At 34.6% G+C, this 16,822-nt stretch overlaps 1 protein-coding gene across 1 annotated transcript in view; it reads right to left on the reverse strand.

The window, feature by feature from the left end:
- LOC122568100 (transcription initiation factor TFIID subunit 1-like) overlaps positions 1–16,279 on the reverse strand; it is a 247,112-nt gene extending 230,833 nt beyond the window's left edge. Inside the window, exons 1-2 of the mRNA XM_043727464.1 lie at positions 15,990–16,279; positions 11,439–12,006 (exon numbers count right to left, since the gene is read on the reverse strand). Coding sequence (XP_043583399.1) covers positions 11,439–11,642 — 204 coding nt within the window. The 5' untranslated portion in view covers positions 11,643–12,006; positions 15,990–16,279. The remainder of the gene's footprint in view (positions 1–11,438; positions 12,007–15,989) is intronic.
- Positions 16,280–16,822: the final 543 nt, after the last annotated feature.

A 16,822-nucleotide genomic window follows, 5' to 3' on the forward strand; every position in this document is an offset into this window, starting at 1 on the left:
AGTGACCATAAATTCAAATAATGCTATTAATCATTGAACAGTTTCGTTATCGAGAGATTTTCTTCCACTTCAAAGAAGATTAAAGAAGATTCACTTAAAGTAGATTCACTGTCATCAATTCACACATCAATTCTAACACAGATCTAATCTGAGAGCTGATAGGACAGTATATAGAGATATCGTAGACCTTGAAGTTTCACAAAATCTAATAAGAATCCACATAATCTATAAAATCCTTGAGAACTTAATACGTTGTTACCTAGTCACGATGGAACTTGTGTTCCCATAAACAAAGCTATGTCGTTCGATTTTGTATAAAACAGCCGGTGGCATACATTGATTTCTCCATAAAATGGTCGAAAAATGTATTAAGATCCGAAGGAGAGCTAATCCGTGTTGCTCGTGTGACTTTGATAATCGTCGTTAATAACTTCGTTTGGTTTATGACGGAGATTCATAGTTGTACTCATAACATTGACGATAGATAGATACACGAGGTGACTGGTTTCTTGTGACACAAACGCGATCGCGCGAATAATCCGAACGTATTACGAGTACGTGAATTATGGCGTTATTGGATTTCACCGGCCTTGCATAAACACAAATGCAGAATCAGAATGCAATCGATGTTAGCTCAGCTGTCAATTCGATGAAAACATTTGGACACTGGACACGACTGTGATTGCGTGTAACGATGTATAAACTTAAAAATCATTGAATTGTTAATTACAGTTGATCAACGATAAAGTGAAAGTAAAGGGAGTACAATATTATAAATATAACTAACAATCTGAAAAGTCATTATAAATGTTAGATTGTGAAGGTTTGCACGTTGGAAAATTAACTTTACCCCCGTAACTTCGCAACTCTCGTTTCTCCTGTAACAAATATTCCATTAAAACAAATTATTTTCGTCTTGACAGTTCATTTTAGGATCAAAAATAAAAGAAAAATTCATTTAATCATTCCTTGATAAATGACGTTATATATTGTATCGTAACTATCATGACAGGATCGTATAACGCGAAACTGCTCGAGGCTAGTTGCAGTAATGACTACCTGTGAAAAGGGAAAACTCATCTGCGAAACGAATTCGTTTCCTTTGCCTCTTTCGTTTACTCGGGGGTTCATTTTGGTGGCAAGGGTCAATAGATATTTGAACGAGGGAACCTTCTCGGTTTTCGTGATGTGCAATTGTATTTTACGTTGATATTCCATTTCAAAAGTGGTTTTGTATCGTTCCATCGACGTACATAATACATGTATATAAAAATTAATGAAAAATAAACGGAACACAGAGCAAAAATACAATTCGTAAACTCGTGCGTGTACCTACACGTTTTCGTAGTTGCGTTCGAGTTATTGATTTAAATTTAAAGTAGAATTTATCGAGTGATCTGCGAAAATTTTTCGATATATCAACCGATGGTGTTTAAATAAAGCGAATAACTGACAGGGAAAATTTTTCTTTCTGGTTAAAATCAATGTTTGGAGATATCCTGTTCGTGACGTTTATTAACGCACGAAAGATTACGAACAAACGACTTATTCAAACGAATATTATCGTTCGAATTCTGATTTTGATTTTACGTTGAATATCCATGAGACAGGCAGTAAAACACGAAATGACGGGTCAGTTAATACAGCGAAATCAATAACACCATGACGTTCATACGATGGTCTCATTTCCGATGCTACTTGGACCAATCGATGAATACATATGTTTCATTCGAGTTTTAGGAAATCGAGCAACTCGACGAGAAAATCTAAACGAACTTGTAACGATTAGTTTCACGGGATATTAAATATCGAAAAATTTCTTGGGCGACGACTAATTTTCAGAAAAAAAAATTTCTACGTCGAACATCGAACGAAGTTGAGGATCAAGAGAACACGATCTAACTTCCTTTGAAATTTCTTTACTTCCAAGCCGCTTAACGACTCTTAATAGGTTCGAAATAAGTTTGACAATGAATATAAATTTGCGAATATCTCGTTGGTAATTTGATTCTTAGGAGACAGGATTCCGTTCATGACGACGTCAAAGCGTTTCTCTTCTTTTCTTTCAATTTTGTTCTTAAACAGCAAAAAAGTTTGCTCAAAGCTTTCATTTAGGAAAAGAAACTAACTTCATTGTACATATATCGCAAGCTACCATGGTGCGCGACACATTTTCACAAGTATCGTAAAATTTTCATTCATAATAGAAACCGGTGTACAGCGGCGGTGAAAAATATTCGTATGTCGAGAGAAGGAAAGCTGAGAGGAATATCATTGTATAAAGAAAAATTCTCACGGGAAATTCTATTGCGAGTAACGCAATGACTTCGTGACACAAGCGTGTCATGATGACAGACATTCATAAATCTTTGTATTTTGGAGACACAACAAAAATTGAGGAACAATGGCACAAAAGACGAGAGAAAATAAACCTTTTCTTTGGATACATAAAGAAATCTTTTGAACAAGAAACTCCTCTCTTTTCTATACGAAACGTTAACGAAAAAGATAAATGTGAAAATCATTAAACATTAATCAATTAATCTGTAACGACGTTTATGCTATCGAATGTACCACGTGATGAAAATAAAGACAAAATATAAGAGAACGTAAATTATTTTGTTATTAAAAGGGGAAAACGGTTCTCCTCTCGCATAAATATAATACTTGATTAAAAGCAGGACACGAGCACAGTGTTTGTTGTAAAAAGCACAAAGGGTAGACCAAAGGAAAACCATAAAATGAAATTTGGGAATAGAATGTATAATAAGGCCGGCTCTTTGAGACACGGTCGAAAGGATTGCAACGTTGACAACTTCCGGGAAGTGGCTTACGAAATTTTGCGGCCACATTAAACATTGGTGTTTGATGGTGGACGCTTTAATCTCACAAACGAAATAATCGAGCCAGGCGTTATGAAGAAGGAACATCGTTCCTCTTGCAAATGGATCCTTTTGTACAACCACGAAATAGCTCTAAAGCCTTGAGACGTTTATTTTATGATGAATTTTTATGATACAATTATAAATTATATAAATTAATTAATTAAGTATAAAATTAATCATGAGAACCAGGACATCTAAATATTTTTATTGGGGTTGAAAAAAATGTCCGGAGCTGATTATTTTTGTTTGACTTTTTTTACAAGCTTATTTATTTAAAAAGTCATCGATGTTTTTTTTAAATAGTATTATACAGCTGTTTTTAAGTTTCATCTAACTTCATAACGTCACGGCTGATGTCAAGGTGATTTTAAAACAAGCGTTTAGCGTATGCTTTCAATCTAAGCTTTCAACCTAAGCTTTTACCCCATAATTAAGAAATCTAGATTTGATTAATCAACATTACATAACAATCATCATTCAAACGAAATATTTTTCCACGTTAATGCTTCCATTATCATAACTACGATTAGAATTGTTTTCTTCGTTCTTTCAATACGATAACTGCATATGCATTTTAATCCTATTTAGTTTATGTAAATATTTAAAATGGACTCTTAAATTAGGACTTCAATCAATCTAAAGTTTCTTTCGACATCAGTTCAAGCTCAATATTTTTTAATACACCGTGAATACGAGAAGGAAAGATCTAACAGCGCGATCTGAGAAGTAAGTTTTATATAAAAAGGTAAATATGTACAATTGGTACATTCGCAAACATCTGTGAGAAAATGTATCCTCGAAGTATCAAAGAGTATGGAAACATAGTAATTCGCAGGTAGCACGTACGCAAGGAAATATCGTGGCAACCGAAACATTTACGAACGTTGCAAGCGACAAAGAATCCAATTAGAATAACTTAAAAAATGTATAAGCAACAAGGTGTATTGATTATTCTTGAAGATTCTAGTCGACGATGTACGTCCAACCGCATTTACATTACTAATGAAATTTCATTCCCGTCTTCTATTCTTAGACGTGGCAATACGGAAGATTTCGTTGGCGTGGTGTTTCGCTTTTCGTTGAACGTATTCTCAAACTACTTATTTAACACATAGAAAGTTGCTTGGTGCCGAGGAAAGAAAGGAACACGACGGTAATTGGCTGAAACTGGGCCAGTTCCCAAGGAATCGATTTCCTTGTGAAAATGAAGAAATCTGTCTTCCACTTTTCATTACCTCCAACTCAAATTCAACCACCTTCTTTTAGTCGATTTTCCAACCAACGTAGGGATTAATCAAACAGATCAAACTGTATGAAATATTCAGACGTTGATACTCTCTCTTACTTGATCTATCGCGTAATCGTTCTACAAATTTATTTTCGCCTATCTTCTAAATGAAGAGCATAAGGGAAGAGCGCGATAAGTCATATTTTTCATTTCTTAGTACGTTGCCAAATGATCCCACGTTACAAGAAAATATATATTTGTCCTCTCTCGTCGTAACTTATAACATTAATATGTCTTAAAAGTTATACGTTTAAATTCTACGAAACTTCGTCGACTATATTTTTCGACCTAATGAATTCTTTTCACTTGTAGCTATTTTATATTAAATTGTCCCTTTTCGATCGTAAAGTAACATTAAAATGGAAAGATTAACAAAGATAGGAGAATTCTGATTCAGCGATAAGGTTTCGCGAATAAACGAGAAATATACATTTTAAATAAAAAAATTTTATGAAAATCTTGCCAGTATAATATTATGTAATTCGCGTAATTATTTTGCAATTATAGTATTTAATATATATATATAAATTTCAATTTTTAAATTAGATATCAAATAATTAACAGCGTCGGATTCCTTTCGTGTTAATTGCTTGCCTCATTAAACGTCATTTTTCAACTCGAAACACAATTCACGTGTGCGCTTCGTTATCGTGACGTAGCATTGTACGAAATTCATTAAGTTCTTCCTTGCACGCAGTAATTAATTAAGATAGGGCATCCATGTCGTTAGTTGAACTGGCAGAAAGCACCTTGCCACGCCATGGCCCTAGCGTGAAAATAATCTAGTTACAACGTTCCGATGAAATTACTATCGTTGTTTGGCAAATAAATTAAAGTGGCATCATTTGTTTTCAGCGAAACAGGTTTCACCTCCACCCCCCCGGTCACCCTTTCAAAGAAAAATCGTTCGATCAGCTTGTACGTCGATTAATTGCAGATCCGATTGCAATAATCCATCATGCACTCCGTAACCATTTATTCTTTATACAATTGCACGATACGATAAAATTAAAACGAATTTTAATTTACAATAAAGTTACAAAACCAATTATGAGACAATCATAAAACAAACAGTATTGCAAAAGGAAATTAAAAAGAATATTACACCTGTTGAGAATATTGCAAAGAAGGGAGAATGTTACGAAAATATTACAAATCTGAACACAGATATGTATTCTTTGCATATATAAGTCTTTGTGAAATAAAAGAAATTTTTCGACGGCAATGCACGCACAAATTTTCGAGAAAATGTTTAAGCGGCTTTTTCCAAAGTGCAAAAGGAACTAATATTCGCTGCACAGTGTCGGTTAAAGCGTACGCTTTTACACAACTTAATTGCCGGGAAAACTCGTTGTCAAACTACGAGAGCAGAACTTCAACACAAAGGATTGCTCCAATTGGAGCTTTTCTCCAAAAGAAAAGAATACAATTACATTACAATGAACTTGAAAGGGGGAAATAAAAAGACTCACGGCTCTTCTCTTCGCGACGACGAAACCAGAACACTGGCCCTTAGACGTGATTCTTAGGCATTCCAATAAAATCAATACGAAATCTTCAGTGTACCATAAAATCGTATTACGTTTTCGTTAAACCGTCCATTAGTAATAATTACAAGTAAAATATATTAGGTTGTCCGAAAAGTGTCTTTTACGGACACGTCTTTTACAACAACCCATTTTTATACAAACATGAAACCTAATCTGTCGAACGTTGTGATCCTTATTTTGATAGAACAAAATGGATCATATGTAATTTGATAAAATAACATAAAAGGTAAAATTTTGTGCATCCATTATTTCCTTATAAAACGAAGGAAACTTTTCGGACGACCTAATATTTATTCGAATATGTTTATATATCAAACTGATTTCTGGAAATTAAAATAAGGAATGATTATTAAGAATTTACTTAAGAACTTTTCAATTATTCAAACATTGTTCTTGCTTTCAATTACCAGAGAAAATAATTCACGCGTCCTTTATAAATGAGACATTCTATATATTAACAGAAAAATTAAGAAACGAATATCGATTGTATCAAATTTCTATAATTAATTTCGCTACTATGCACGCATATATAATAATTATAATAAAGCTCTGGGAGTTATTCGAATCTCTACACAGGGAGGAATAAATTTGAACAGCGTTATAGCATTATATTTAGTATGAACACGTGGCGTGAGATGCATAAGAGACGCATTCTCTCAGCCACGGCTCATAAACCGTATCCGCGTTGCTGTACCAAAAATAATTAGGTTTATGAAACGAGCAAACGCGTAGACTACAATTTATTATAGCCGATTTCTTTGGCTTCATTCGTTTATTTTCACCCGGCATACCTTCATTATAATATTAAATTGAAAGCACTCGCTCATTCACGAAACTGACATCTTAAATAGAACGAAACGATTGCGGTTCAAAGTATACACATTAACAGAGTTTGTCTGTTCGAGTGAAATTTTTAGGAAATCGATATTAAATTTATACAAACTGTTTCTATCAATGTCATAAGTTTATGAAGATACAAAAATGCATCTTAATCAGCTTGTACGAAAGTAATGCTTTTGATGTATTAACAATTATTTCTGATGTATAATTAACTTTCCTACGATAATATAATAATAACAGATATAGCATTTCATTATGCCAGCTTCTCAGTAATTCATTCCAGATATAAATTGCGACGAATTATTGGAAACAACAAACAAAGAAAGAACTACCATACGGTATACTGCATTTTCTTGATTGCATTGTACATTTCAAACCGAGCATTATATTCGCCAGTAAAAAAGAGAAATTTCACGTCGAAATTTTTATATAGAAACATGGAATTAATCGATAAATGTCTTTGATTTAATCGTTTCAAAAGCTTTGTCTGGAGAATCAATGGAAATTCTCTTTTTCCCCCGACACCATTGCAGCTGAATGGTTCGTTTCAGAATCTTGATGCACTTTCTGCAACGAAAAGTTAGATGGTATTTGAAAAGAGCACTTTGCCACCCAGAAATAAAGGGTACACGAATAATTATTCGTTATTATTAACAGGGTGAGCAGGGACCGCATCGTCTCGTTAAACGTGCTTCATATTCAAGTAGTCATTCACAAGGCATAAAAGTTTTATTGTGAGTGTATTAACACACATAATACGGCACACAAACGGCAGTTACCAGTAAACTGAAATTGGTTGCAAAGCTCCAACGATATATATGTAGTACATACAGACGGAAGAGTGCCATCCGCACCGGCGACGAGTACAGGTTTAATGCAAATGCTCGGCAAAGAAAGACGCGTTTTCTCTGTGCTTTATAAGATGAGTCACCGATTAATTCAAACGCGAATCTTTTCATTTCATAGAAGCCACAATGAAATACGTAATAAGATACTTTCTAAAATAAATAAGAGATCTATGTATTTTGTACATAAATAAGTATTTCAATACTTAACTCATTCGCTTTGATGAACCACTTGGAAAATAAATTTTTTTCCTTTCTGCATTTTTGGCGTCAAATGTGAGAAATATGTTCTTTTCACTTTTCCTATATCAACGATTGCTTTATGAAGTATTAATGATAATATTGAGGATATAAAATTTCTAGTACTATCTTTGTCAATTTGTCTGAATTTTTCTCGTACTAAATTTTCAGAGGATTAAACACGATATTTCAAAGTATTATGCTATTAAATTTAACTTAACTCTATAAAAGCATCCTCTATGAAAATAACAGAGACGAGCAGAGATTCAGGTGACAATCCTTAAGCCTATAACGTGATATCGACTTTGCCAATAGCCGTTATAAAAGCAGCGTTCAGGTAGAACATACATTCCAACCACAGAAAACAGTGAAAACGAGGTAGGTACATATAATACATGAAAAAACAAAGATTCTCCAATAACCGTATAATCCGTCCTGTCACTTTTTTCCCATTCTCTACTATCGCGAACGCCAATCGTGTTACCATATACTCTATACTCCATAGCTGTTAAGCAATTTTTCAAACCTGAATACCTTCATCCGTGAAATAGGGCGTTTTAAGTTCTTTATGTCGAACGTTCCACATATAGCAATATTTATTTTAAAATAAAAATTCCTTCTATGTACATGGCCCGTTGCAATGCAACTATCAAGAGATTCTCTACGTGACCTTTTGAAAAGTAAATAATAGATATCTTAGAAAAAGTCAAAACAATAGATTTTAAAATAGTTGAAAATAATATTTATACGGTCTTAATTAAAAATTACTTCGTTTAACACGTTGACTGCCATGGGAGTCACCGGTGTCCGGCACTCGATTTGGCTATAGCGCCGTGGGGGCCACCGGTGACCGGCGACGCAGCAAATATTAAAAGTACATAGCACGATTGTTTGAAAAAAGGACAATCGTAATAATTGTCTACAACGCCGTGGGGGTCACCGGTGGCCCTCACCACGAAAAATGCTTCAAGCATGATTTTATAACTCATTTTATTTGCTGCAAACAATATTTCAACATAATATGCATCGCACAATGAAAAGTTCACGTCGGCGCCTTGGGCAAACCATGGCAGTCAACGTGTTAAGTGCCCTTCGTTTAAGTGGTACTAAGTGTCGAACTAAGTTCGGTTATACTACTGCAGCAGTTCCAGGTAAACATAAATCAAGATCTAATATGAACTCTACTAAATAACAGCATATACATAAATAAGTACTAATAGGATAGAAACTTCCCTTTAAATGATTATTTTTAATACCTTAATTAGTTTCTTCAAATATATTTCAATGCATCGTACTGTTGGTATTGGATTTTAATTCTCAATAGAAACGAACGTATTAAAGTATTTCATATCTCGATGTGAGCAAGAAGGTACGTTACAAAAGCGTTCGATTCTGTTCGTTATTCAATATCGAATATGACGTCGCAAAAGTTTTCCGCCCACGTAACCGTGTAACCTGCATCCATCTCTTGCAGGAAATTTCGGCATCGTGGTATCACCACGCCGTGAAATCCATTTAAGAAACCTTCCTCCCGCTGGGTGGATATCATAAAAGCGACATGCTTCAACTGTTTCGTATTCACGAACTTGGTGTAACTCCATCTTGCTTCAATTTAAATTCTCTTTTCAGAGATAGAATCCCTAGAAGCGTCTTATCCGATATATAGCGTCGCAGGTGCAATCTTCATCGTATTCGCCTGAGGACACGTTTTGTACAGTAAAAGCAAAATAGTTTCTTTAATGTAGAATACTTTCGTCCGGTCGAACTCTTGAAACTGCTGACGAAAGAATTTTTATAGACGAAAATCCGATTTAAGCAACGGCGTGACAGAACCCGTATCTCGATATTCAATTTGATTAACATGGAGAAGCAATTTTTCAATAATATGTAATATATGTAGTATGTAATGTATAATGACGTGTACACCTGTTGATAAGTATTAAGATACAATCATTGTGAATTTATTAAAACTTTAAAGAATTATTCAATATTACCCGTATAATAGTAATCTCATTAATTTAATATAATACAATGGCATTTTCTTTCCTTATATATATATCCGACTATTCTATAGACGTATAATTAACCAATATATAATTACTGCAATTTACGTTAATGCGATTCTTGCAAAACAATTTCAATGAATAAGTACTATGTTGGATCGTAGTTTTCCACGAATGAAAAGCTCTGATCAATTAATTGTTTTTTCGATAGTATATAGTTACCTACTTTTAACTTAATACTAGTGTATCTTAATACTCACAAAGAAAAGTATATATATAATAATTCTGATAGATTTTCTGTGTCCTATTTTCCTTATTATGTACGAATAGAACGCAGTAATACGCGAATAAAAAATCATATACTACCATTGGCAGCGAAGCGTATACCGCGAGGACTCGTCTATACGCTAAGTGAAATACCATAGCAAACCCTGCTGCATTCAAAGCGCTCAAACTTAAAGCTGTTCCCAAAGTAGAACTCGTTGTCGCTCTACTGCCTTCTACAGAGCTCTCATGCAAGTGAACTGGTCCGGGTTTTCATTTAATAAAGCTACTTCGGTTAACAAAGATTTCAGTTGTTTGGCCTGGTATCGCGATTCGCAAACGTACGATGCAGCTTCAATACGATACTTCTAAATTGGCTCGTTAAACTTTAACGATAATTAACGTGATCGTATTTGAAACATATACAAATTCGTTCGGGCTTATAATAAATATTGAAAATTCGAAGTAAAGTATCGCATATTATAGAATTTTTTGATCAATGCGTGATTGTTTTAACGATTTAATCAACACGAAGTTAAAAGTTCGATACGAACAAAGGCATAGACATGTACCGTGATACTATAATAGCTGGTGTTCCGTGAATAACAATGGATATCTATTATGCGCATTCAAACAACTTTATTTCAATTCCACGTATCTGGAAACAAAAAATTTCTGCTATTGCGTTCATTATAAATGCAAGAAAGCATTTCCGCGTAGAAGAATAAAACATGCGAATAATTGAAGTGAATTAACGTCACTCCCTCTCGTTTAAAAAATACTTCAAACCGTAGCAACCATTTAAAATAACAGTTTCGTTATGCATATCCAAGCGCATTCTGAGAAAGCACGAAACTTGCTCCACGTTTTTCCTCCAATATAACGTCTAAATAAAATGAAATAATACTTCAGATTTTTATTATCAAAAGAGTTCACACGGATAAATATCTGTGATTCTATTATCACAAACATTAAACTAATTCGAAAAAAGGTCAATATTCTAACTATTATCTAACAATAACAATAACGTCATCATTCTAAGAACGCCAACGTGGGTCATTTAAACTTCATATCCCACCAACTTATGAATAATAATTCATGCAGCAAGTGAAAATTCACAAACTCATTAACGCTAGAGCTAACTGTAAACAATTTCTAATGTGTATCTACGTAAATATACGAAAATTGTAATAATTAACGCCATATGACAAAAGCAATCAATCATATTTTTGTTTCTCTAAAAGGTAACATTGATTTCTTCATAAATATAATTTTATTCATTTAATTATCTTATCAAACTACACGAGCAACGTTATTTTTTAAGCAAATTTTATTACCAGACAGGAATGAAAATATTTTCCCTTCGTTTACTTATTGCTATAAAATAAACATTCTTCGCTGATGATAAAGTCAAGGATTAACTTCGAAACGATTGAAATAAAATTTTGTATCTTACTCGTACCTCAAAGGTGTATATTTGATATATTAGTTCCAGATATAAGGGAATCGTAAAGCAGACTCACCTGTTTCCGCAGCGGAGTCGCGCACTCGTCCTTGCTTCTCTCGAACCGCTCAAACTTGAAGCTGTTGCTTCTGTAGAGTTCGTTGTCGCTTTGCTGCCTCCTGCAGAGCCGTCGCGTGAGTGCACGCGGTCTGCAGGGCGCACATTCGGTGGCGAGGCCCCAATGCAGGTGCAGCATCGCGAGTTCCGCGGTACACCTGGCCATGGCGCAACCGGCGCGCCTCACGCGGCACTTAACACGCTTTATCCGTCCCTCGTGCTGTGGCTTATGGCTGCACGGTTGCGTGCCACTTCCACTGCAATCGCACGTGCGACGCGACCGGCGTTGCCTGACCGTGTGCGAGCATGGCTTTGCTTCCTCGCCGCACTCGCAATCGCCGCCGCCTGTGTGAGTGCAGTTTATTCTTTCGGCGCACTCGCACGGCTGCTGCTGCTGCTGTTGCTGTTGCTGCTGTTGGTTTGGCTGGCTCGCTTGAGAAAAAGTGGGTGAAGAGGGTTGAACTGGCAGTCGATGCCGCGTACCACCGTTTCCTGCTGAGTGTCGACAAGGTCGTTCTGGACAGTCGCATCTGTGCAACATGCAACGAATGTGATATCGAATTAGACAAGAATATCTTACGCTGAAAGAGGTTGAAATTGATGGAGGCGATGTTTATGCATTTAAAGCGTTAAAATATACAGAATGGACACGATATGCAAAAATGTATATCGGGTAATCGAAAAAGTTCTGCCGCTTCTCGTATGATGGGGACGAACGATGCAAAAATATGGAAAAATATGACTTTTTGGTACTAAAATGATCACTTTTATTTTCATGAGTCTATTGTTTATACTTTTGAACTTTTTTTTGGTCTTAAAAAAGATAATTTATATATTATTAAATCATTTTACATGCTTGTTATTGGCCTGTTTTGTGAGGTAATTCACACTAGAAATACCACACCAGTCGAAATGACTGGTTCTACAATTTTATAAATGTGTCAACCCTCGTTTAGGGATCATGGTCCCAGATGGATTGATAATATCAAAAATGTACTACATAACATGGAATTCCTTCTGTAAGAAAGTAATAAATCAATAAATATAAAAATATTCTATTATTACGTATTTTTTAAAGACCAGTCATTTTCACTGGTAGGTAGAAATAGCTTCATGTTAACTATCGGCAGTTCTAGTGTTAAGAACGTTTTGTTGTTCTCGTATAGGCTGTTGTTGAAGGCTTTTGGAAAGTTTACAAAGAACGTCGATTTCAAGAGAAGATAAAATTAATCTTTGGAAAACGAGAGATTCTGAGATACGAAGATACCAATGAAGTTTTTAAAAAGAAAATCAATATCCTGAGTAATTACCATTTAGTAAAATAGATTGCTAACTATAAACGGTGAAACTTGGATCTTGTGAATTTCTCGCGACTATATGAAGCGACAAGGCTCTGATATTAGAGAACAGCGTACCATCTTCAAGGACATTAAATCCTGATATCAGCAATATTCTGGTACACCGCCAGAACAGGTTAAAGAGGTATAACTTCCAATAGAAATGCTCTTATGGTATGCTGTGTAAACTATTAAAATAGAATTTTATGAAAGCTCTAACTCCAAACAAGACTAGTATATAGATCGCATCTATGAACGTGAAAATTACTTGTATTAAATCCAAAACTCTTTCATGATCTTTCTCATCTCATCGTACACTCTTCAATACGGAAGCGTAGTTATTATACAATTCGGTTATTTACGATCAAAATCAAATTCTATGAATCAAATTCCACCTCCTCAGAATGGAGGTAAGTGCCATTGACACCGTGACCTATATATTGATCTTTATACGACCATACGCATAAACGTGGCGCCATTTATTATTATTGAACTGTACGATCAGCATTCCTACAGATTTCTTTAAATTTAACTGATTTTAATTTTTCTTACTCGACTTTCACTGAATTCTACCGATGTTTCGGCTATTTTTACAACGTTCGAATCATATTGTACCATGATATATTATACCCTGCTGAATCCTGTTGGCTTTTAATGCTTTCTGTCATGTCCAGTCGATTCATACTAGCCTAGATAAGTCCTACCAAATGCTATTGGCTTTGCCTGTAATCACAGCTATGCCCTGCCAGGTCCTGATGATATCTATTGCGACGTAGACATTTGATCGAGTGGTATCTGCTTTTGGTCGAATTTAAAGACGTCTTCCTGTGTTCGATATAACTTTTTCCATAAAGATATAAATAAATATAAATATAAATATCCTTCGCTTAAACAGAAATAATATTTGTTCGTATATGATTTATTTTGATAAATTAAATAATATGAGAAACGAAGAAAATAATGGAATAAGTTTGTTAATTTGCTTCTCGTTTCTCTAACATTCGAGAAAAGTTAGAAATATCGTGTTAAATGAATAAAGTTATTGTTAATTGGATAGAGTTAGTAGTTCTGGATAAAGCAGTTCGCACAACGTTGATAAATCTTACATTGGAAACTATGAAACTACATTTGTACCTCATTACAACTTGCTTAATTACATGCCCGTGGCGATGCTGAAAACTATGTACGTACATGTTTAAACGATTTTCAGAAGGAGATTGTATTTATCCAATTTACATTTGTATCTTATATTTTATTGTTATAATGAACAATTGGTTGTATCGGAAGTTATTATTACGTTGATAGCCCTTACAATAGAAATGTAATATTATTAATTTGTTAAAGGATAATGAGATTCATCAAACTAAAATATATGAAATTTCTCTTCAAATGGTTTACGAGTAATTTTGAGGAACAAAGGGAAAAAAGAAATTGTGAAGGATAATCCGCAAACAATATGATAGCGTGTGATCTTTCATTTTTAGACAGGATCATAATAAACCAAAATGACACGCTGAAACGTGCAATATTTAAAGACCATGCACAAGCAAAATTATTCAGAGCGATATATAAAAAAATTAAATCATAATTAAACCTAATGTTCTTTTTGAAACTTTAAACTTCAAACTTCACAAACGATTTATTAACAATTTACAAACGATATTCTGATAAATTGATGTTAAGTATCTCTTATTAAAGACTTCCTCGTATAAACCAGAAGTTAAATTAATAGAATATTTGCCTTGAAAACTAATTAAGAGATACGATGGAAGCTATACAAAATTACGTTCGTAAGACCAATGTTGATTGGTTTCAACGTAAAACGTATTACTAAAACTTTATTACTAAAATGTTTCAATCATATTTGACATTGATAAAAGCAAAGGAAATTTTAAATCATTAATGCATTTCACTTTCTCGGCTCATAAAAAAGCACCCTTTTGCCCATCGATTTTTCATTTTAAAGATTCTAACACAGAAATAAAAATATCTATGCAATTACTATTTCGAATATCATGTAGTTGAAACGTAATTCGCATTTTGACAACTATAAAATAAAAATTATGCTATAAAATAAACATTGTCGACATCAACGACGTTTCCATACAATCATATTACGAAGAGTCAAAAAAATAAAAGTAAATATTATGAATACTACATGTACATTTATACGTAGCACAGTGACAGTGTTTATTTTACGAAATAAAATAGTCACATCTTAATAATTTATTCATTTTAATTTGCGAATAAATATGCATTCTATTTTCCAATGCCAGACACAAATATTAGTTATTAATTATAGGCTGATAACATATATGTATTTCAATTATCGTTATAATATATAATATATCTTGTATCTGTCTTTTAGCAAAAAATTTCTAACAAAAGTTCCTTCTAATATAACATTACCGATCCTATTTTGAAATAAATAGAAAAATACGAGAATGAAACTATTATGCACTTCTTGAGCAACCTGTAGAATACGAACCTACAATGCAATAAGGTTCGGTTTATGTATTTTTTCCTCTAAGCAGCCATTCGATCAGTCCATAACTTTACATTTATTTGGTATAATAAAATCACACGATGGTGATTCGACTAGTCAAACCTCTCCCTCTCTACTTTACTACGATGCATCGCGGAATCTCCTTGCTAACATTTCTATTGTTAACCTTACCATAGTCTTAGAATTTTTGTATTCTAATTTCGCCTTCGTTTCAATCTTATGTGTTGAGGAAATATTTTAAGAAAAACTTTAGTCTAACAACAGAATTGGAACGAAAAATTATATATATCAAATAACTATTCCTTCGTATTTTCATCAAACATTGGAAATTCTTTTCATCAAACTTAAGAAACATTTTATCAATAAAATAACACTCGATTGCGAACTACTTAAAGAAAATAGGACTAAGTAGACACATTACCCTGACTCTACAAAAGGATGCCAACTTCACTATATTCGCGCCGCAACGAGCCTCGTTTACGGCTTCGCAAATACGATCAGCACACGGTTACTTTGACCTTCGTCCTTTGCACCCTTTTAATTCATAATGGTTCGCAACGTGTACACAGCATACACTGTCGCGCCAAACATTGGACGGTAACGGAAAAAGAAGGAACGACAAATATCGGAGGTAATCGAGAAAAACATGTAATGACAGATGTTTATTTACCTTCGAATACGTCGAACAGCCGATGTACGCGGTACATGCGGACAAGGTTGAGATTCCGGTGGACAGTCACAGTTGCCAACCGCGGGTCGGGTACGACGAACCCTAATCAGTACCGGATGTACCGGACATGGCTGGACTTGACAACCACACACGATCGTTTGCGGTCCACCGCGAGATTTTCGACCGCCTCCTCGTTTCGCGCGTTGGTCCACGTGCAGCTGACAAGGCTGCACAGGGCAACCACAGCGAGCTGTGGCACCACGACGCCCGGCACTTTGTACACGTCTCCACACCCGCTCCATTCAACGACCGGCGTGCGACTAATAAATGCACGCCCCACACCACTCGACATTCTCGATTCGCTTCGGCTGTGTTCGGCCAACTTCGACTAACAACGTCACCCCCATTTTTCCCTAACCCTCACCATAACGCATCGAGTCCTGACTCCTAGCGATGCGCGAGCACCGAACCTCCCCCTACACGATATAATTCTTCGACAAACACGTGGAATAAATTCAGCGTACGTAACATGTAATATCTTTTTTCAAAGTGTAAAGTGCAATGTTTCTTGACTGGTTTGGAGATAATTTTGGCTCATTTTACGGACTACTCGGTAAGATATTTTGTTTTTTGTATAAGAGCATTTTTGTATTATTTTGAAGTGTTAATCATGAAATAAATTGGTTGTGACGTATATGGGATAAATAGATTTATATTAATTGTATTTATGGGCAAATTGAATGGAAATGTAAAAATACGTTTTTGAATTGTTTCGAGTGCTTTCGGTTAATTTCGGTAAGATTCGACGTTCTATTGTTACTAGATAGTCAAAT

Source organism: Bombus pyrosoma, linkage group LG6 (genome assembly GCF_014825855.1).
Source record: "Bombus pyrosoma isolate SC7728 linkage group LG6, ASM1482585v1, whole genome shotgun sequence".
Lineage (NCBI taxonomy): Eukaryota > Metazoa > Arthropoda > Insecta > Hymenoptera > Apidae > Bombus > Bombus pyrosoma.